General features: G+C 44.6%; 2 protein-coding genes across 12 annotated transcripts in view; both read right to left on the reverse strand.

Annotated features, from left to right (window-relative positions):
• The window catches only part of Sin3A (SIN3 transcription regulator family member A), a 73,337-nt gene extending 58,707 nt beyond the window's left edge, over positions 1-14,630 (reverse strand). For 2 of the 3 annotated variants that reach the window (XM_037423076.2, XM_075892909.1), the window contains exons 1-5: positions 14,499-14,630; positions 9,412-9,742; positions 6,280-6,376; positions 3,720-3,874; positions 1,816-2,116 (exon numbers count right to left, since the gene is read on the reverse strand). In XM_037423076.2, the coding sequence (XP_037278973.1) occupies positions 1,816-2,116; positions 3,720-3,874; positions 6,280-6,376; positions 9,412-9,716 (858 nt within the window). In that variant the 5' untranslated portion in view covers positions 9,717-9,742; positions 14,499-14,630. Of the gene's footprint in view, positions 1-1,815; positions 2,117-3,719; positions 3,875-6,279; positions 6,377-9,411; positions 9,743-13,226; positions 13,365-14,498 lie in introns of those variants that run through there. The other variant, XM_037423077.2, reaches the window with a different exon arrangement.
• A 6,254-nt stretch (positions 14,631-20,884) lies between these two features.
• Positions 20,885-22,733, reverse strand: part of row (zinc finger domain-containing protein relative of woc) — a 126,510-nt gene continuing 124,661 nt past the window's right edge. For all 9 annotated transcript variants that reach the window (XM_075892913.1, XM_075892914.1, XM_075892915.1 and 6 more), the window contains one exon: positions 20,885-21,462. In XM_075892913.1, the coding sequence (XP_075749028.1) occupies positions 20,951-21,462 (512 nt within the window). In that variant the 3' untranslated portion in view covers positions 20,885-20,950. The remainder of the gene's footprint in view (positions 21,463-22,733) is intronic.

The raw sequence follows: 22,733 nt of genomic DNA on the forward strand, positions 1-22,733 counted from the left end.
ACAGTTGTCCAGCACGAAAAATACCTTCCGAGCCTTGGCCGCAAAGCGGCGGTCGAGCTGACGCAGCCAGGCTTGAAAGAGTTCGGCAGCCATCTAAGCCTTTCTGTTGAACCGGTAGTCGACAGGCAGCTGCTTAATATTCTTGAAACATTTTGCCTTCGCAAACTTCCCGATCACCAGCAGCCGCTCTGTGCCAGTCACGTTAGCAGCCAGAACTGTCACGCACACCTTACTTCACTTTCCACCGACGCACAGGTCCCCCTTAAACACGATTGTCTTGTCAGGCAGAGCTTTGTAGAACAGCGCTGTCTCATCAGCGTTGAAAATGTTGCATGGCTCGTACGTAATAAGGAGCACGGATAGTCCAGACCGCCAGTCATGCACAACACTTTCGTCAACTGCACCTCTTTCACCACGCACGTTGCAGAACACCAGCCCGTGTCGCTTCTTGAAGTGGTCGAACCAGCCTTCCGACGCATTGGAGGAGTCAATGTTCATGGTCATTGCGAACTTCTCTGCTTGTGCGCAGGTAAGGGGGCCGCTAAGGGCAAACCCGCATAGCACGAAACGGCAATCCAGCTTGGGATGCGCTGCCGTCGAAGCCTCTTCCTTTGGTCGCCAAACATGTCCCCAACATACACTTACATAATCTGCTCTTCGTTCTTCACATAAGTGCTCAGCGTGCTTTTCTTCACATTCAACTTTTCCATCACTTCTTTTCGAGATACTCCAGCTTGCAACGCCTTCAATATTTTCACATTCGCAGTCAAATTATTTGCTTCATACTTCGCCCTCTTCGCTGCGGGAGTTGGGGATACAGGACACCGAAGGGAAGCCATCCCGCCGTCGCTTGCGCGGTGGTCACGTGCACGCGCACAAAGTAGACAACACACACACACAAAAAAAAGCTGTAGGCGATAAAAACGAAATAAAAACCGGCGAACTTTTATAAAAACAGCAAACAGTAAGACTGCAGATGACACTTATCACGTACAGATAAATATTTTAAAGCACTTGAGATGAGCAATTTAACTCAACCATCATGCAAACGTGTTCGACGCGCAAGAAAAAAAGGAAAATCCTTAGGTTGCCCGTTGCTGATGACAGTAGCGATGCACTGCCTTCTATTTTGGTTGTTTAAACCAGCATGTGAATTTTTTTTTCTCAAGCGGCGATGGCAACGGCGGCATGTATACAAGGGGCAGAACGAATGTGAAAACCTTTTCAGCAGGCGCGGACATGGTTTTCCGGCCGCACTGGCATTTTCGCTTGAATTCTGCAATGCGAATTGTCCAGCACTCTTTTTTTTTTTTTTTTCGTGTCGACTTCGCGGCGCGGTTTTCCGGCTGCTTACGCTGGGAAACGAGTGAATTTCCAATGAGTTCGGCCGCTTTCGCTTGCTCTGATGTCAACTGTGAACGCGCTACGCCAGCAGCATGAGCGAGAGAACCGTGGCACTTAATTAAGAGACGGTGAAGACGGGAAATTTCAAAAGAACGCAGACTTTTTTTCAGCAAGGTGTAGTTGCGAATGAAGTTCTTGTTCATCATTTTTATCAGCTTTAAGTCGTTTTGGGTTCATACGAATTCCGGCTGATACGAATATTTTACGCACTGTCCTCGAATTCATATCGTCAAGATTCTACTATATCGATAATACTCTCAAAAGTTTATTATTGAAAGCTAAAAAAGAAAGCTGCCTATGCTGGCGACAGTCAGTTTGCCAATAGTTTTGAGTCACTACTATGACGATGATGATAGCACAGGGCATACTTGGACACCTTCGTTGTACAAGCAATGCTGCTAAGCCACTTGCCTTAATGCCTGAGGGAGGTGACGCCGCCACTGAGGCTGGTGGCACGAGAGTGGGAGCAGCGGCCCCCGCCGGAGCAGCTGCAGGGGGACCCTGCGGGACCGTGGGCTGAGCGGGCCCCACAGGGCCTCCCCCTGCCGTCAGAGTCGTCGACAGGGAGCCCGGCATGCTCACGTTCACCTGCTCGTTAGCCTGTACTTCAATCCGGTAGCCGGGTGGCAGGAACGTGTTAAAGCCAACTATGAGCTCTGGATGGCCCTTGAAGAGATTTGACACCCGTTGGATCACACCTGGCGTGTCAATGCTGCACAGCCAGGCAAATGCACAATACTTAGTGCTGAACTACGCAAACAGAAAACAGACGTTGGCTCCGTCTCAAGCTCCACTGTTCCTCGCAAAAGAAAAAAAGGACCAATCAATGCAAAAGCATCACGATACCCCTGTGACCACACCAAGTTACGAAAAGGTCAATTGAAAAAGCCAAGAATTCTGACACCAACGTAAGTGTTTTTTTAGAAGAGACCATAAATATCAAGGAGAAAGCCCTGATAGCCCTTTCTAAACAATTCACTTCTTCTTTTAAAGGGCCAGTAGACAGTCTCGTGGTCCCAAATTCTTAAGGATGAAATTACTGTGCACTTGTCAAATGTGAACATGTTGCCACAATAACTTTGGAAGTAAGTGCTGTGATAAGGAAATTACATGGCTTAAAACGACCTGCTTAGGCAGGTTTGAATTTCTCATTCATCCTTCCCACCTTCTTTTGCTCCTAGCAGAGAGGGGTAAGCGCAGCTGTTTTTGGCTACTATGCCTACTTCGTCAACGTCCCACAACATCAGCGATAAGTCATTGGCGCGCAGCCAACAACTGAGCAGGGCATATTCCACACGAGCACGTGTCATAGCGGCACGAGAAGGTAGCACGGTTAGAACAGCACACTTCCACTAGCGGTAAAGTAGCAAGTTGCCATTTAATCTCAAAGGCTTTAGTTCTGTCATTACCATTTCTCTCAGTAGTTCAGGGCACAGCAGTGGGCAGCGCAGGAAACTGAAACTGAACTGGGTAGCCAAAACTGCATCACTGCAGGGCCAAGGCGGAACTTCGTAGGACAAAAAACCAATCGACAAGCTCAGAAGTGGGTAACGTTGTGCAAAGGCAAGATTTGATCACTATGCGTACAAGGAAGATAAGTCGGTTGCAGCAGAGAAGCACGGGCATTGTTTTTCAAAATAAAGGGTCCGCGCTGCAACACTTAGAATACAAGAGAGCAGCAGTCTACTGCGCGAATCAGCGAGCTTATTTGCGAGGTTTAAAAAAAAAAGAAAAAACAGAGCCTGTTTATTATTGGTCCTCCAAAAAATTTTAAAAAGGCGCTAAAGAGGAAATCAATTTTTCGGTTACTAGTAAATTACCCTTTCACAGTTCCAAAATCGCCATGAGACGACGTCTGGTGAGAAAAGTGCAAAAAGAAAATGTAGGTGGCGATTCTTGCACCTAGCACCATGACGTCATGAATTTTGACAGTGTTTACCAAAGTCTGGGTAGATCGTAATGAGTGAAAAGGAAGCACAATGTCTGCTGATGGGGCTAGAAACTTGACTTGCAGAGTTTCAGAAAATTTTGTCGAGCTAGTGTCCGCAAAACACGACAAATACTTTTTGACATTCGTAATGTCATGTGCGCAGATTGAATTTAACAATGGTACTTTGACCATGATTTTTCTTTTTTAATAATGAACTTATGATGGTAAGCTTAACGACAGAGTTCTCAGAAAACACTTTAACAACCTAAACTAATTCATAGTTTCCCTTTAGCGCCCCGTTAACTGAGACAAACTGCAGTCTCCTGCCAAAAATGAACAAGCATGCAAAGTATGCAAGCATACAGTGATGCCAAGTAAGACTTGCCTTTGCGATTTGAATTCTTTCATGATGTCCAGGAAATCATTGTACACTTGAGGCTGGTTGCCAAACCTCAATTTGACCTGGTCGAGGTATGAAAGTGCATCTTCCACTTTCAACCTTTGGAATTGCTGCTGCCCATGTAGCTGAGGCGTGTGTGCCTGAAGGTCAAAAAGGGCACATCAGTGAGAGGCCCCCCAACAAACAGGGTGAAATGCCACCCACATTTTCACAGCAACTAGAGACTAAAGCTCACACATTCTCTTCAAAAGATGGACAAATACCAGATGCAAGCTAAAAGTCTTCACATCGTAAGAGCACCTGAATTTGCACAACACACAAGAAACTAACAGAAAGAGAGAAAACATTTGCCTTGGAAGATTCCTCTAGAGCTCTGCTCTCTTCAGAAAAAGGGATCATAGCTGCTAGAGCTGGAGGGCAGCAATGCCATGAGTCATTCAGGAACAAGGCCTAACTCTCCACCCTGCTGCCTGGCAAGAAATGCAGCCTAATATGCCACTTATATTCCAGGTTAAGCCTAGTTGAGAGAGCCAACCAATCAGAAGGTAGATAGAGGCTGATGATGATGTTACTACAACATGGCACATACCCACAACGAGGGACAGGCCAAGAATTCGTAAGCTACCCTTTGATTTAATCTGAAATATCATACCACAAAAATTGAAAATCAGAAGAAATGGCGAGTTGAGGGTTACATTATGGAGACAAACAGTTAACCTAAACAGCCCTGAACAAGCCAGTTTCAGTTTATTGTCAAGTGTCATTGCCTGAAAGGCTCCAACCAATCAGCTGATGCCACATTAAAACATGTGATTTTCGTCTTCATTCACTTCACTTACAGTGCTCTTGGTATAAGTATAAATAAAATTAGGCCATGGCTACTGAACTATTTCCTTATTTAGTGCACTTATGAGCCAATTTGCTGAGGACCAATATACACTTATTTAACTAATATTGAAACATAGAAGCACGCTAGAAAATGAAAGTCCAGAAGTAAAAAAAAAACACAGGCCAATTTTTTGTAATGGGAATGAGTCATCACTGCAGGGAAAACAAACAACCAAGGAGCATCGGAAATTGAAGGCTAGCTCTCCAAAAATGCTCCTTAATCTAGATAAAATACTTTTGAGCCAATTCGTAGAAAACAGGGGTGCGTGAAAAAGCTGTTTTCGAAACAGAATCGAATAGCAACATGGCACAAATCATAACGCTCGTGAATGATTTTCAAATACTGAGTAGCTATTTTTACACCTAAATCCCAATATTGTTAACAATTACTGATTGTTGGCCTAGTTGGCACTTGTTTAATGACATGCTGGCCAAAGCACGTCATCTCGATATTCACAGTTCTAGCATTACTATAACAAAGGGAGTATAGTGGTCAAGTAAGTCCACTCCCGACATGCACAAAAGTGATTAGAGAATGTGAACAATTACTGTATAGCCAGTAATGCCAGACTATTCAAGGAAGTGGCTTGCTGTTCTGCATATGTTGATGTTTCATGTTTGCTCTGTGCCCTCAGGAATGTAATCTCTTGTACCTCTGCACCATTTCTATGTGTATCTTAGTGAAGCTGACATTCATGAATATTCACATTCAAGGATAGTGTCTTCTTCAAATCAGTTTTCGAATCAGCCACTATTTGCAAGTATGAATCGCTTTCAAACAGTCGACGAATGTCATAAAAAGTTCAACTTTACCACAATAATAAGTACAAAATCGAGGCAAAGCACACTAACTTACATCCACACTATGAGCACAAAATAAGAAGCGACATCGTGTTGCAGCAGGTTAATTTTCCCAAAGAGTGTGACTTCGTCAACTCTACAGTGCTATTCAATTTGATGTCCGAAACTTTCTAACATTATCACACCTTGCTAGACAGCAGGCGTTTTGCTAAACACTGCCCCCAACGCTCTGCTGCAAGCAATAAGAGAAATATACGAAGCCTGCTTGCTCCATGCATCTTTTTACAAGGTTTAGAAATCCACACAGCCACATTTCAACCTCTCTGCATTGTTCTTCATGTTGAACCTATAACTTTTAACTTCATGTACAACGCGTTCGAACCAGCAGAACAGCAACACCACAGAACTAACACAACAAGAAACACAGCCTTCTAGAATTGTAAGCAGCACCTGGAAGACAGTGGCGCCAAGCACAGCTGTGAACTCTTATGAGTAAAAGTTCCTCCAGCAATTAAAAGCCCTGCCGTACATTCAGGCTAATCAGTGGCACTTGCCCACACAGGAAAATGTACAGCAATAATCGCTTGCTGCACCCAACCTGACTTAGCACACGATTCCACTGCAATAATTGGAAGCAACAATAAAGAATTAAAATTGTACAGTAAGTACTTCTCGTACTGCCCAATACAACTCAAACAGTGAAAATACCAGAAAAAAAAAGTGTTAACAAGAAATGACAAGATTTACATGTGGCAATGTACACCTTTCAAAATTATCAGTAAGCTGACATTTATGGTTTTGGTTAAAACTGCTCCAACCAACTTCATTCTATACCCTATAGACACAAAAGACTCACCTGAGCTGCGTGGGATTGCCCACCCACAGGGTGATGCACTGACGATGGGCTGTGGTTGTGACCCAGCTGGGAGAGGCTGGCAGCTCCCAAACGTGGCCTGCATTACATGCAAGGTACAATAAGTGTGCTGACATGTGCACTAACAATTTCAAGGCCACTGCAGAACACCGATGCATGTTCACGTTTAATGTATTGCCACAGCCCCTCGCTTCATCGGCATCTAGATCTGATTAAAATTTTGTCCATGTTCAAAAATTTACAACAGAAGGGCCAGTTTTAGCACACTGGTGCCACTGTGTCACAAGGCTCACACAATAAGTTTATCAAGCAACAACGAACTCTGCCATGATGGTCGACGGCAATGTGGTTGCACATCATGGCAATTCTCATGTGCATGCCATGCACACACGCATACCCCATCTGGGTCACGTGAAAATTTCGGCTAGCTGTTTGCAGTGGGTGACGCCTCGGCTTGCCTCTTTTTAAGCTTGAACGTATAGTAAGAATATCAGACGCGGCAAACCTGCTTTAAAGAATACGTTGTAGTAAACTTCTGAGAAGATTTACAAATCTCCTCAGAAATTTACTACAACATATCTACTTTTCACAAGTACAACGAAACTGCGAAGTAAGGAAGAAGAGTACACTTGTTCCGGAATCTTAGAGCAAGAACCTGACACGAAAAATTTACAGGCTTACTTTTTTTATAGATGTCAATAGTATAAACTATTTTTCGTAAGACGACAAAGTGCCACCACCTTAGGCTGTTAGGCATATGTTTTCTTGCTTTTCTATATTGCGACGTGAATTATAATATAAGGCCATAAAACATCATAGCCATCAACTCAACCCTTTTCATGCATATGCATTTACCACAACAGTGTTTCTTTAGTTGTTGAAGATGCAGAACACAAGGTTAACGCTGGAACATGGCGGTACTGAAACCTGTATATAAAATAGTGTATAGTTGCAGTATACTGCCACAGGTACTTATGTGTGCCACAAGTAATGATATCATACTTCATGAAATCAATTCAAGACATTCACCAAAAGCATTATTGCTTTGAATTTGTAAAGTAAGAGTCTATTCTTGTATTAACACACATAAAACACACGCCTGTAGACGCAATTAAAGGCTGTACATTGATTGTGTCACCAAAAAGCCTTCTCTCTCTCCCTTACTCTTCCACCTTCCTTAATTTTTAGCAGTCATGTCCAGAACCACAGCCCCCACCCACCCCCTTCAATGTTTTGCCAATGTCAATAGCCTTTTCCTCTAAAGCTTTGCTCACCTGTGATGCTTAAAGAAAGGTCAGAATAACACAATAACACGAAGGAAATTTTCTGTCTCAGTCTTGAGACCAAAGCACAACTGCACGGCATCTAATCAATAAAAACATGAAAACAATTTTGTGCCTTTAACTTTTTTTTTAATTCAGTGTAGAATGAAAAGCACTTCCACAAGTCCACAACTGCATTTGCATCACCCAAATTTCTCAAGTCTTATCACTCAGTCCAACTGTATGCCACTTGCAAACAACATTTCTATTCGTTTGGCACTCATAGTGCACCTGTCTTAAACTAATGTCTGGCCTGGACATTGAATGCCCTGCATTGCACTATCTTAATTTTGATCATAATATTATGGTAATAAAGATTTTGCTCGTGGCCTTGGGTCATGGTGCAAGCGGCAGATTGCCACTGGACAAAATTGAAATAGCACCTGCGCATGGGACTATCCATACAGTAGACAAGCCGACATTGCAGAAACAAGGCATCGGCAGTAGTCAGCTGATACCAGCCTTTCTGCACCTCCCTCCAACTACAGTTTGCGCACTAGGCCTCCTCATGGCTCTGTTTGTTTGCGCTAAATTTCCTCAATGCTATAATGAACCATAATGCCGTACCTCTTTGCCGAAAGGCTTAGTTGACCCATGACTGACCTCACTACATCACGATACACAAGAGCTACAAATAGTGCTTTGAAAGAAAATGCATGGCACATTACAGAAAGCAAGCAAGTCAGGAGATAAAGTGGCAATGACACAGAATAGTCATGCGATGTAATTAACTCATACCAGCTATACACTACTCCTGGGCTAGAGCACTGCGAAACTGGGAATCTTCCCCAAGATACTCGTATGTCAATACGCAGTGGAATGGTGCCGCAAAAGAGCATTGGGGCAAGAAGTGGCATTTAAGATGTAGACTGCACACGTGTTCATTCAGACATGTATTAACAAGAGGCCTTCTGTAACATTGTCACCATATTATTATAGAGAGACGAACGATAACGGAACTTGATTGATAAAGGCACACCAAGACACAAACAATTAAAAGCACCGACAAAGTGTGCGACCAACTATTGACTGCTTTACTAAGCAAGCTTTACTGCTTTCACTGTACCCATACAGTCAATAAGTAAATCTGCGATGCACTTCAAATTAACACTCCAAAATCAAGAAAAATGTAACAGAAACAGGCACAACAGACCAAACAATTTTGATTGTGGAAAGCTCACAGTAAATTAATACGGGCAAGTTTAAACATAATGCATATGTAGCTCCATCAAAATCCAGCAAGTCCTCCCAACTTCAATTTCAATGCAACAACCTATTCTACAACTACGCACTTCTGCTGCACCATCATATACTAAGGCTGCAAGTTTTTGCATTCCAAAATGTGATGGTGCCCACTAATTGCTATGCAAGGGTTTCCCAACAAAACATATATATATACTTGTCTACTTCACATGCCAAAGTGTAGTAATGGAGTTCAAATGTTTCAAACAACAGCTTTCCGTGATACTACAGCTGCCATGTTGAAAGAACACAAGCACACAAAGTCTCAACAAGTCAGGATAATGTGACCATTACAATCCTTATCCATCTAGCAATTTGCCAGAGGTTTGAATAGAGCTTCACCCTTATTAATGTCAAATTTACTCAATTAGAGGCATTAGATAAGGAGCAGAATTTCAGAAATATATATACATATATATGTATAAATTTCCATGAATCTGGCCCACCTCATTTCCTTTAGCACAGCAAAGCACTCGATTGCTCCCACAAATAATGTGCATGCCACACCAAGAATGCTTTTGCCCACAAGCGTGAACCACGAGAGACTCACTGGAAGCCAGCCGGCTGTACGGTGAACTGGACATTGGGTCCTTGCATGTTTTCACGATTGTCAGCGACAGCAGGGGCACCACTATGAGTAGAGTCCTGTAACACTGCGAAGGGTTGCCGAGTTTGTGAGGCAGGTCTGGCACGCGACCCCACTGCACTGCCGCCCACTATGCCGCCCCCACCAGGGGCCACCCCCCCATGTGTGGGCCTGTGGAAGCCGCCCGGCGATGTGTGGTTTCGGCCTGGAAACACTGCACCGGCCGACGAGTTCAGTCCAGGGTGGTGCTCTTCCAAACGGCGACTCATCCTCTCATCCTCTCCAATGTGCACAGCTGCGTCACAACAGAGAAACACCGTTCATATCTGTATGGCTCACAGTGAGAATAAAGTGAAGAGCAGGGAAGCGATGTGACACAAGTTGGCACACATATCAGAAACTCTGAAGAACCATATAATTTATAGAGGCAGCACAACCATCACAAAGAAGCTGCTTAAATTGCATGAAAACAAAACAAGATTAACTTGAAAGCATCGCAAAGCGTACGACTAACCATTGTACTGCGTTTGACACAAACATAGGTTCATTATCCTTTTAAGCAAATCAGTGGTTGTGCATCTGAACCTGCTAGAATGGAAGAGAGATCTAAACAAAAGCTAGTTACAGTGCTGGTATAAAAAGAAATATATACGTAGATGAAGGAGATGTCCACTAAAAAAGCCATTGGTCCCTATGGATCCAGTGAATCGAGGGGCATCATAAGAAATGTTATAGCCTAAACGGGCAGGGAGCTTTTAACTACTGTAACAGAAGGTTTCAAACCGTGCAAGGTCATAGGAAAAATAATCCAAGCCAAAGTGTATTTATCACACTTCAAGCAAACATCCTTCTACAATCAACAGAGGAAAATTCTTGAACACGTTTAGTCACACTTCCCACACACATTGATGGAAGCCAACTGTTGTTATCGAACAGCTGGTATCTGAGTCATTTCAAGAGCAGACACTGAGCATGCACAAGATTCCGCCCCCGATTCTCAACTTCAAAATAATTTGTCTTGTACTCTTAGACAACCATACACTTTCAAAAGGTGGTCATTTTGCACAGTCTGTAAACTACATATGGAATAAATTATAGAATGGCACTGACGAAACAGGGGCGGGTACTGTAAGGGTATAATTCTTGAAGCATACGTCATTCACTTCTCTACGATTGCTACCAGACAAGCAATATTGCCCCATCGCGGTGGTCTAGTAACCAAGGTACTCGGCAACTGACCTGCAGGTCGTGGGATCGAATCCCGGCTGCGGCGGCTGCACTTCCGATGGAGACGGAAATGTTGTAGGCCCGTGTGCTCAGATTTAGGTACATGTTAAAGAACCCCAGGTGGTCGAAATTTACGGAGCCCTCCACTACAGCATTTCTCATAATCATATGGTGGTCTTGGGACGTTAAACCCCACATATCAATCAATCAGACTGGCAATATTGCCACCTGCATATAATGGGTCAACGGAAGGAGCGACTCTCGCCTTAGAAGAGAAAAGAAGACCATGCGCTTCTTCTTTGCTCAGGAGACAGCCGTGACGGACGCAACTGACATTTTGACTCATTAAAGGGCTTCAGTACTTCTAAAGCCTCATGTCCAACTGGTGGAGGTGCTGAGCAGCCCGCATGGATGTTACAGACCCATCTAGGGAGCCACTCTTGCCCTCGACCCATTACATGCAGGTGGCAATCACACGTCACCTATGTGTATTCACTTCATGCAAACAGCACATGTAGACAGGTTTCTCGTGGTCTGGAATAAAATTAAGTGATCCTGCTACATTATAACACAGCAGCAGAAACAATGCCAGCTCGAGGATTCAACTACAATGCAGGCAATGGAAACCTTTTAAGAATCATGTGAACGTTTAGAGGGTCTACTTATCACAGGGCAGTTTGAAATAATCCCTTGTGTTCCACAAAACTGAATCTTAGACACACTTTTCCAAGCTGTTGTGTATGTGAGCTTGGTACCGTGGTTTCACACCTAACTGCAAGACAATTCAACTGTTCGCCCCTTAAGAAACCAGTCACTTGTTGGTATTTCTAGTCTTTCTGTGTTCCCACACACAAATAATCACTCAGTCTAATAAGCAATCTTGTTAAAGCATCACTTCTTTCCTAGAGCACTATTTTACTCGTTATAGTTTTTTTTTGTGCTTTAACTGAAGCACAAGCAAGCCTTTCATTTCGTCATAAGCGATAGACAGATGCAGGCCGTAGTCGGCATCAGTCTGATGTACTGCTTGACTCAGAATCTATGCCCAAAACTCTTATTAAAGAAAACCTGTCCTATTCAGTCTGTGTGTGATAAAACGATCCTATGCTGTAAAGAAATTTGCAACCTAACACTCTTCATTTTAGTCTCAAAATTCACAGCACAAAGCGATGCTTAAGCACAAATTAAATACGCTTTCAATGCATGCATCTGACCTCAGAAAGTGAGAAGGCATCACAAAGGGCAAATCAATCCATACAGTATCTGCTTCCCAAGTATGCATATGGTTACCCCCCCCCCCCCAGCCTTTTTTTTTTTGCTTTATTTGAGGCACAAAACGAGGTTTATATGTAATTCAAACAAGCTTTTTATGCCATCCACAAACTGGACAAGCATCACACCCAAGAAAGCAAATACATGCAGCACCCACTTCACAAATGCCGTGAGAACTTTTAAACATATGTCTTTATAACATTTTGTGTGTGATCTGGGCACAGGCAGATTGGCGCTGACCGTCACTTCTAGTCATGTGAAATTACGACTGTCGGCATATCAGGTTCGCAGCGGCCACGACACACACCGAGTTTCTAAACCACGAATATCGATTGTGCTGTTTCATGCAAACCCAACACGTAGGCGGAATTATATTTGTATACGAAGCAGTTGTGTCAATCACAGGTGGAAGAAAAGAAAAAAATGAGAGCCGCGAGTATTCATTTGACCAGCAACATTGAGACAGCGAGGTGCTGCCCTGAAAACGCCGTTTGAACTGCTTGAAAGAGGGGTGTACCGAAAAGGCAGTTTATACAAGGTTACGAACGTAGAGTTTCTTACGCGGGCGTACCGTAACAACGCGCCAGCCAAGGAACGATGTGCGTTCCGTTCGGCGGAAAGTTCCGCGCCGTTCCACTTTTATTTCGAACCAGACGAACTGGCCTGCTTCAGGTCCTTAGCGATCAGACGTCCTCGCCCGGGCGACTTTCCATTGCGAGACAACAAAGCGGCGTCCGAATCCACACACACCAAACGACTTCCTCGGCGCGCCACAGGGCATCCCGGATTCTTCCCCTTCCTTCGGCAGCCGAAAAAACAAGGGTTCCATCGGCTGTCCGAGCTAAGAGGACGAGGGCGGACGCGTCTGGGCCATCATCACACCCCGCTGGGCCGGAATTTAGACGCGGGCTAGTCGCGACGAGGAGGGAGGAAGAAGCTGGCGGCGGCACATGCGGGAGCTCAGCTGTACCACTCAATGGCAACCGCGACGCGAAACGCAGCCAGCGGAAAGGTCATACCCGCGCCCACCGATCGAGCTCGTGCCTTAACTTGAAGGAAAGCATTTTCACAGTCGCTAAGTTTCTAGAATCACACGCGGCACGGTGCATGTCCATGCCACGCCGAGTGCAAGAAGAAAAAAAAAAAGCGCGGCCGTTTTCAAAGTCTCGCCTCGGCGTCTCCGGCCGCCCGCGCAGCGAGACAGGGGCGCGATTGAACGTAATCGCCGCGATTTCAACCGCGGTGCGCACCTGAGCAAAGACGCGAGACCCGCCTCTTACCATTTCCAACACAGTGCTCCGCGACGACAACACGCTGCAGAATCCGTGACAGTTTACCAGCAAAGCGCACTGCATCCTCGCGCGAAGCAAATATGGCCGCGCCACACTACCAATACACACACACAACAGCGCTCTTCGCCAATACGCACGCACGATGGGGAAAGTCTAAGAGCGCCGCCGAGCGAGGGAGCATATCTCCGCTGCGAAGCCCTGCGTGCGCCTCGTCCTGCGTACCGCTCGTCATGACTGCGTCTTTGAGGGCTTTCAGAAAAACGGCCGTTCTGCAACATTGCGATCCGTCTGTGCGACTACGGACAGTGTTTTCTAGAGTGGCTGCTGTTCTAAGCAGTTCGCAAGATAGGAACGCGCCCCGTGCTTCAGTGGATCGTCAACAGCAAGCTCCGCCTTCTCCCACCTACCCTGCCGAGTAGACTCGCCCACGACGCTTGGGAGAGTCACCTGGCCCGAACGAACGTATGACAGGCGTATCGCTCTCGAGTGGACAGGGACAGTGCTTTCTCGCATCGTGCCCACTCGATGTAATCCAAAATAAGCTTTCGCTACCGTCGTGAAAACAGAGAGCAACCTTGATTGATACGGCTTTGACGTGGAACCGAACGCGAAACTTTCGACGCACGGCAAATCCGTGCGCGTGCGAGCATCCGCACCGTTCAAGCACCTGGTCAACGTTCAGAAAGCAAGGGTGCGAACAACGACGGCTCCTTTGCAGTTTCTCTCGAATCCACAGGGTCATCTTTGCGATATGAATAGAGAAAGCGAAACAAGGCTGCCAGATGAACGTATGAACGAAATGCAACTACATGCTCGCACAGCCTTGCACAACTGACGCCCTCAACTCAGACACAAAGACAAAACGCTGTATCACGCACGGCATAGCGTAGACGATTTATGTGACCAACTATTCGTCTTTGGGGTCCCGATCCGCAACTACTCGTTCAACGACGCACAGTTTAGTTCGAAACGCTATCGTCGCAAAGCGGTACTTCACGACGGTCGAAAAGTGTTGAAGCAGCCACCAAACGTTGAAACGACGGCTACGTACGAAATCTGTACACACTCTACTTAGTTTACCGAATTTATTTTCTTGTCAGCACGAAAATATTATCAATTAGCTTCGATGTTTGTAAAATTTCTGGTCCATCAGAACATGTAGCTTCGAGATGGCAAATCGCAAGCCAGACGAAAAATACGTGCACAGCTACAAAGTTGAACGTTTTATATCGTAAAGGTAATAAGTGTAAGTGCATTTACCTTTCTCGTGGTAACGATGAAACCGAATTTAAATGACGCGAGAACGAACAACTGAAAACCTCCGCCATGAAATCCTTTCCTGAATAACTACGTCACTAGTGTTTGGGTTGCCTCCGGCCAATCAGAATGCCCTAGGCGCCATTAAAACACAGAAAAACGAACGCGCGCGAAAAGAAATGATTGCGCGGGAAGCTGAAAACAAGGCTACGGATTGGCTCGTATCATCTTGAATACCTAAAGTTTGGTTAGGTTTTGGTTTCGAGTTCACGCAAGTGGGATGGAAGGCGAGCGACCAAAGCAAACAGAAGAGCTGGACGCCAGTCCTGTGCAATATTACGGACCACTATTAACTAATCAAATTCTAGTGCTTGCTCAATGATGTGCTGTTAGATTTGGTCAAGGTGAGCTCCAAGCCGAGAAAACTAAGAACCAGCATAATGCGGCATATGCTTCCAAAAGGTGGACAAACGAATGGGCTTCACGGCGTGGTCTGCTGTCCTTTACAGGGGAAAGCTAGGATCATTGGGGAAGGAAAACATGACAACGTAAAGCCCCTGATTGGCAAAACACATGTGTGGCAGAGTAAGATCGTACAAAACGGTGCTTGGACCCATGGGCACCAGCTGATAAGCGATGCACGGTGCAGCAACATCTCTAGCTGTGAAAACAGTGTGCATCCTTCATGAATGGTTTTAGTACTACGACAGTAATCGTTATCGGTCTTGCTTGCGTTTTCTATTAAAAAATAATTCCAAGAGATATTCCACGCATTGTGGCTGATTGCATGCGAAGCAATGAGCGAGTGCCGCATTTTCTTAGTCTTGAGCAAAAGTCTTGCGAGGTGAATGGTTAGTGTGCGTGTAATTTCAGTTGTGTGCATTTCAGGCGCGTACTTGACTGCACAGCTGGCGTATGTATATATTCTTGCGGGGAAGATTGCCGCGCAAGACGAGGGCTCACCGAAGCCGCCACCTTAATTAGGGCTCTCAGCACGCGTTGAGATGCAGCTGCGTGAGCTCAAACGGTGACATCAAGTGGTGCCCTGATTTCCTCTAAACGAAAGCAAGCAAGTCAGGAGATAAAGTGGCGATCACACAGAATAGTCATGCGATGTAATTAACTCATACCAGCTATACACTACTCATGTGCTAGAGCACTGCGAAACTGGGAATGTTCCCCAAGATGTTCGTATGTCAATATGCAGTCGAATGGTGGCGCAAAAGAGCATTGGGGCAAGAAGGGCATTTAAGATGTCGACTGCATACGTGTTCATATTCAGACATGTATTAACAAGAGGCCCTATATGTAACATTGTCACCATATTATTAAAGAGAGACGAACGATGACGGAACTTGATTGATAAAGGCGCACGAAGACACCGTCAGAGTGTACGACCAACCATTGACTGCTTTACTAAGCAAGCTTTACTGCTTTCACTGTACCCATACATCCCATCGGAATGTGGTGCCCATCGCGATCCTTTATGTTCCCCTTGGCACAGCTCTCGAACGCAGCTCTCATGAAAGTGCGTAGAGCACAAAATTTTGAGCGCGGTGACCAAACAACTCTGTGTCCTACTCTGCACTGACACTGCGCCCAAGGTACCCAAGGCTCCCTATACTCAAACACGCGGCTCGCCGATTTCTCGCATGAAGCCCGCGGTTGGTAGACTAGTCTTCATCCCATGTATACAATTTATGACTTTATTCGCTGTGCCGGCGCTCTGCAGGACTAAATTTGGCGAGTGCGGCCCGGAAGCTTAAGTGGTGCGAGTTTGAGAATGTCACAGCGGCTGCCAAAGTTAATGCCCTCAGCGTCGAGAACTTGTCCGTAAGGTCACGTGAAAACTATGTATGTAATTTTTATTACCATAGGCACGCGTAGGGTATTTTTTGGGGGGGCGAGGGGGGTCGATGGTTCCTCGCTGCGCCCCCTCCCCATATTAAGTCAATGTATGGGGCGCAGAGTGGATTGCCAGCATTGCAACCGAAGTTGACGTCGATCAGGAAGTACAACCAGGACCAAACTCGTGCCAGCCGTTGATGCACAAAAATGTCCCCACCTCCCCGAAGGGAATAGTGAAGAAATGCACAGCGTAGCGTCCATATAGGCGTTTCGCACGTACCCAGCGTTAGAAAAACGATGTTCTCTTTTCTTTCTTTTTTTTTTTTTACAGCGTGCAGCCAACAGCGCCATTCGCCCGACGTCACGAGAAACGCGGTATGCGTTTCCAGCTCCAGTAGCTAGCGCGTACGGTTGTAAATGCTATGAAGTGAACAAACCAAACAGCGTTCTCGGCGTTGGCGTTTCACGGCGGTATCGAGCACACATTCCCGGATGCTCTTGAGAGGTACCCAGCCTGCGAATGGTCGAAAGTGGTGGTGGTAGTAGTGGTTGGAAAAAAGGACTAGGCGCCCTATTTCTGCAGCACGGTTGGGAGCGCCTAAAGAGTGGGGGGCAAGGAGGAGAGGGAGTGAACGGCGAGAGAAGGAGCGGGTATGCACTGCACATACCCTCCCCTACACACTCTTGCACCAAATGTTCCGGTTGTTAGGGGCGAGGACATGGGCCAGGATAAACGCGTGCACCCGCAGCTGTGACTGTGGGTGACGGCGGTTGACGAATCTCGACGGACGCCTGACATAGCCCGACTAAGAAATTCATTCGCGCTTAAAAGTCACAGCTATAGGGTCCCTTATGCATTCACCTATAACACCTCGACGGTCATTCGAAGGTCGCAGGGTCGGTTCCTGCCCACGGCAAGTTATCTTTTCACCCACTTTTCTTTTTTCACATTTGCATTACAATTCGGTCTAATAACTTCCCCTATACTTTCCTTGGCATTATTGTCTGTTCGATTTCATTTATATTGTGTCAAAATACGGAAAAACGAGCCCTTAAGTTTACATTTTTTTATATTGTTCATTATTGATGGTCTCGTACTGGCAGACTTGGTGAATTTAGGATGTATACGAGGGACTATTGGTCAGCTGACCACCCGTAATAGGTTCCGTGCTACGTGACGCCAAACAGGCTCATAAAGAGTGTGCAACACTCGCCATCATGGCTACAGGTGGCTCTGACTGACGCTCCCACGTTTAAATTCACATATATACCTAATAAAGTGGCTGAGGGGATAGCCGCCATGGTAGCTCAGTTGGTAGAGCATCGAACGCGTTATTCGAAGGTCACAGGTTCGATTCCTACCCACGGCAAGGTATCTTTTCACCCACTTTTCTTTCTTCACATTTGCATTACAATTCGGTCTAACAACTTTCCCTATACTTTCCTTGGCATTATTCTCTGTTAGGTTTCATTTATATTCCGTCAAAACAAGAAAAAACGAGCCCTTAAGTTTACACTTCTGTCCTATATATATATATATATATATATATATATATATATATATATATATATATATATATATATATATATATATATATATATATATATATATATATATATATATATATATATATAATTCAATGGGCCAGTTAGTCTTCGTGAAGGTATGGGATATGGCACAACGAGAGCGTTGTCAACAAGGATAAATATATTTATTTCCCAACAGTTTCGGGAGGGGTCCTCCCTTCATCAGGGGATGAGTTATACTGACATGAAATTCCAAACTTCGTTTCTGCCGCGTCCCTCTCGCCTTGAAACATGTTTGCGAGAGTGAGAGGGAACTAAAAAAAGAAAAAAAAAACAAAAAAGGGGGAGAAAAAAAGAAAAGAAAGAAAGTAAAAAAGAGGAAGAACCACTGTCAACACTGAGAACGAAACCAACTGTCCTTTCTTTACGCACGCCGTCACGGGCCCTCCCGGCACCGCGGCGACGATCTTGGGTGGCCCGACACACGTTGAGAACTGAACAGCACGTGATAAGAAACGTATGTGGACGTACACGGACAGTTGGTTTCGTTCTCAGTGTTGACAGTGGTTCTTCCTCTTTTTTACTTTCTTTCTTTTTCTTTTTTTTCTCCCCCTTTTTTGTTTGTTTTTTTTCCTTTTTTTAGTTCCCTCTCACTCTCGCAAACATGTTTCAAGGCGAGAGGGACGCGGCAGCAACGAAGTTTGGAAATTCATGTCAGTATAACTCATCCCCTGATGAAGGGAGGACCCCTCCCGAAACTGTTGGGAAATAAATATATTTATCCTTGTTGACAACGCTCCCGTTGTGCCATATCCCATATATATATAAAATGAGATCTAACAGACAATGCCAAGGAATGTATAGGGTAATTTATTAGAACCAATGTAATGTGGAAAAGTGGGTGAAAACATAACTTGCAGTGAGCAGGATTTTTTCACCCACTTTTCTTTCTTTATATTTACATTACATTGGTTCTAATAACTTCCCCGTCTGTTAGATCTCATTAATATTCTGTCAAAACATGGAAAAACGAGCCCTTAGATATACACTTCTTTCCCTTATTTCATTGAATGAGGGTCTCGTAATGGCAGACTTGGTGTGTTTAGGTTGTATAAGAGGGACAATTAATCAGCTGCCCGCTCATTATAAGTTCACGTGCTACGGGAAAGAAGTGTATATCTCCACATACTAAAATATAACAAATCAATTTACATTGAAAAATAGTGCTGTGAGAACTTTAATGTAATTAATTTTACCGTGAAAGATTATTATTAGAAGAAAATATCAAGGTCAAATATTATTAAATTTTTTGCACCTAACCCTACACGCAATACATCACATTTGAAGCCTATATTTTCTATTATAGCAACATTGGCCCAACAAAATTTTCTGAAACTTGGCATGTTAAAGGGATGCTAAAGTCAAATAAGAATTTATGCTAGAGTGAAAGCTCAATGTATGACAACACATAAAACGACAATATTATCAATAAGAGTGCCTTCCTCTCCGAGAAATTAAGGTAAATGCACAAGAAAGCATGCGCCACAGTAGGACATTCTCAGAATCATCCTGATGACATCAAACGGACCGCCTACAATCAATCACTAGTAATTGATCTACCTGCACTAAATAAAGAACCTTCCATGCATCAAGAGACGCAATAAAATGCTGCATGTTCGTTTCTGTTTGATTCATAGAAAAAAAAAAGAACTATGGGGAATGGCGCGAGTGGTTCGAAAATTCAATTTTCGCGTACTTACACTGGACAGGTGGTGCCATCTAGAGGGACCCAGTTGAACCAAAAAACGTCTGCAATCTTGGAGCCAACGGCGGGAAATTGATGAATGGTTCTTGTTGCTGCTGTGGCTCCCGTTGCCTTCAGTCTGCTGCTACTAGCGCAGCAAAGCCGGGCAACGTTATGCCCGGCAACAATGACGTGAAACGCATAATAGTTTCCTAATATACACTAAAAAAACTCTGGCACCAGTGTCTATGGGAGCTGCAACGCACGGCGCTTCAGCAAGCATGGGAATGATGGGTAGTACACACATTTATCTAATCTTCGTACTTCTGGCCTGCTTTTGGCTCCGTGTGTGTTCGTGTGGCTTTGAGATGTTTTCTCACGAAACAAAAATCAGCAAATGTTCAGCGGTTGTGCTTCACCACCTTATTCTTTTAGACTTAGCCTTCTAAATCGGGTCACGAAGTTCAAAAGGGTTGAATCTTTCTTTCAAAACAAAACCGAAACACAGCAATAAACGACGCCGCAAGTACGATTTACCACCCGCAAGTACGAAGGCTAGACAAATGTGTGTACTACCCATCATTCCTATGGTCGCTGAACGATCACAGCGACATAGTCCCCTCTAGTTAATTTTAGGAAACTCTATGGTGAGACAGTCCGATTGGTCCGCTTCTTGAGGCTGGTAATTTGAAGTGCGCTAACCCGATGCGAACGACTAAAACGTGATTTTATTTCAAAATAGGCCCTTCCTTGGCACAAAAGTAATACTACGAGGTTTCTGGACTGCTATTTCAACAATCAATGTCGACCTAATAGTTGCCTTTAGTGTCCCTTCTAGTCTATTGCCCCCTTAGAGGCAATAGACTAGAATGTAGTTCATTTTTACTGAACAAGAACTACGCATGGTCTAGTAGATGAGGTGAAAATATAGGGTTTCACTGAGTTTGGCGCAGGAATTTGAGTGTGGCGTCAACACCCGCATTTTATTTTTGTGCATTTATAACTTACCAAGCACTTTCCCGAAGCAAGTGCTGTGACTTTGGAATGTGGAAAAGTGGCGTAATGCTCTGGGAAGAATCATTTCTGTCCTTAGTGTTCCTTTAACTAGAGCTAATGGTACCTGTCTCAGCAGCCAAGAAATCCTGGCCCGTACATTAATGAAGTTCTTTATGACAATACGTTCACCTGAAAGAGAAATATCGAGCGTTGTCAAATGGAGTGCAGGCAGAGAAGCACTGTGGTGTCATCAAAAAGAACAGAAAGACCTGGATTTGAACAAAATAGAATACAGAAGACTGATTTATTTTTTTCTCTGTTTTATAAAAAGAACAACACATCATACACTGCTGTCTAGCCTGATGCAGGAATCCAATGTAGGCCACAAACTGTCCTCCGAGCCATTGCTGCCTGTAGGCTTTGTTTCTGACGCGCTGCACTTGCCGGGGGTGACGTCAGGGACGCCATCCTCGTTTGCCAAAGCCTTTCTCTCCTCCTCACTCGAAGAGGGCTCATTATCTTCCTCCTCGCCCGCTAACTCGACTTGGGGCTCCAAACTAGGGGCTTCGTCAAGGCAACGGCGGGCCACACGGGTCGCAGGGCGCACGATGCGGTTCTGTGGCTCCAAGATCGGTGGCTCGGAGTCTGACCCGTCGTCTAGGATCATGCCCATGGCAGCCCACCGCCTCTTGGCACTCCTAGGTCCCACGAGGCATCGCTCTGGGCTACCCGATGTTGGTGTTGCCTTTGCAGAGCCACCGCCCAACTCGGTATCCCTGAATGATGAGTGCGAGGGCTTGCGCATCAGCCCCAAGAGATTCAAGATGTTTGGGCTCTCACTTTCTTCGGCGTCTAATGCAAAGAGAAAGAAAAGTGCTAGTGTGAGAGATGGTGAAAACACAAAACTACACCAGGGGTTGTTTTTTGTGACAACCCATTTTATTTCTCAGTCTTTTCTTACACAGCAAGCAAGCAGTGACCAATCCTAGCTATAATAATGCCATGGAAGAGACTGTGCCAATCACATTAAGTTACGATAATAGAAAATCAAACAATTCACTACATAATACAACACTAAGACTGCCTACAGATCAAAGGTACACCACATGCACACGTACACAAACACACATGTCAGCACACAAATACAACAATGTGCCATGCAAGCTCACTTCAGCAACGTATATAAAGTCCCACCCTCAAAGTACGAATGCCTTGTTTTGGTGAATGGAATGTTATTAATTATTCAAATCAAATGCTCTAAATGACAAGAGTTCTAACTCAAATATAATTTCTGAGCACATAAATATGTAGCATGAACAAACAACAGATACTCATGTAGGTTATTACAGTTTCCTGCATTTGTGCCACTGACTGACCAGCTTATGAACCTCTTTAGCACTGAAACCACCTTAAAAGGGACACTAAAGAAAAACAATGGGTTGTTATATATTCATAAACTGCACTTTGAGAACTCTAATGTCATACATTTCGCTATCATAAGTTCATTATTAGAGGAGAAAATCAAGGTGGAAGTTCTTAGAATTTCACGCCGTGATCTCAGTGGGTGACGTAAGAAATTTCGCAAAGTATTTTTTTCGTATTTTCGTGATATTGGCTCAACCAAAATATCTGGGACTTCGTATGCTAAGTCAATGGCACCCAGAGATTACAATGCCCTTCAATTTTATCGGTGAAAAGCTACGCAGGACCTAGTAGACGCCTTCAAAAATTGATCATGTCACAGCGTTTTTGGTGCGGGCATCTCAAGGTGGCATCTCCACCGGCAGTTTATTTTCGCATGTTTTCTCGCTTACCAAGTGTCGTATCGCGGTAAGAATGGTGTTTTCAGGATAGTGATATTGTATTTTATTAATATGCAAAAAAGCGTTGTGCTCTTTAGTGTCCCTTTAATGCTTTAACTAAGATTTATACAGTTCATAAATTTTAGCACGCCTAAGCCTCTCTTTCTCGATTGTAGCACAACTGTGATATTTTTCTTCTGTGCATCACCTCAAACCTACTTTCTCACATTCTGGTATGAATCTGCGACATTTGTATGGACACAAGACTAGCATGTGTGCAAGTGAACTTCGGTGTTTTGGAGCAACTCAGGGAGCAGGAAT

Source organism: Rhipicephalus microplus, chromosome 4, assembly GCF_043290135.1.
Source record: "Rhipicephalus microplus isolate Deutch F79 chromosome 4, USDA_Rmic, whole genome shotgun sequence".
Taxonomy (NCBI): domain Eukaryota; kingdom Metazoa; phylum Arthropoda; class Arachnida; order Ixodida; family Ixodidae; genus Rhipicephalus; species Rhipicephalus microplus.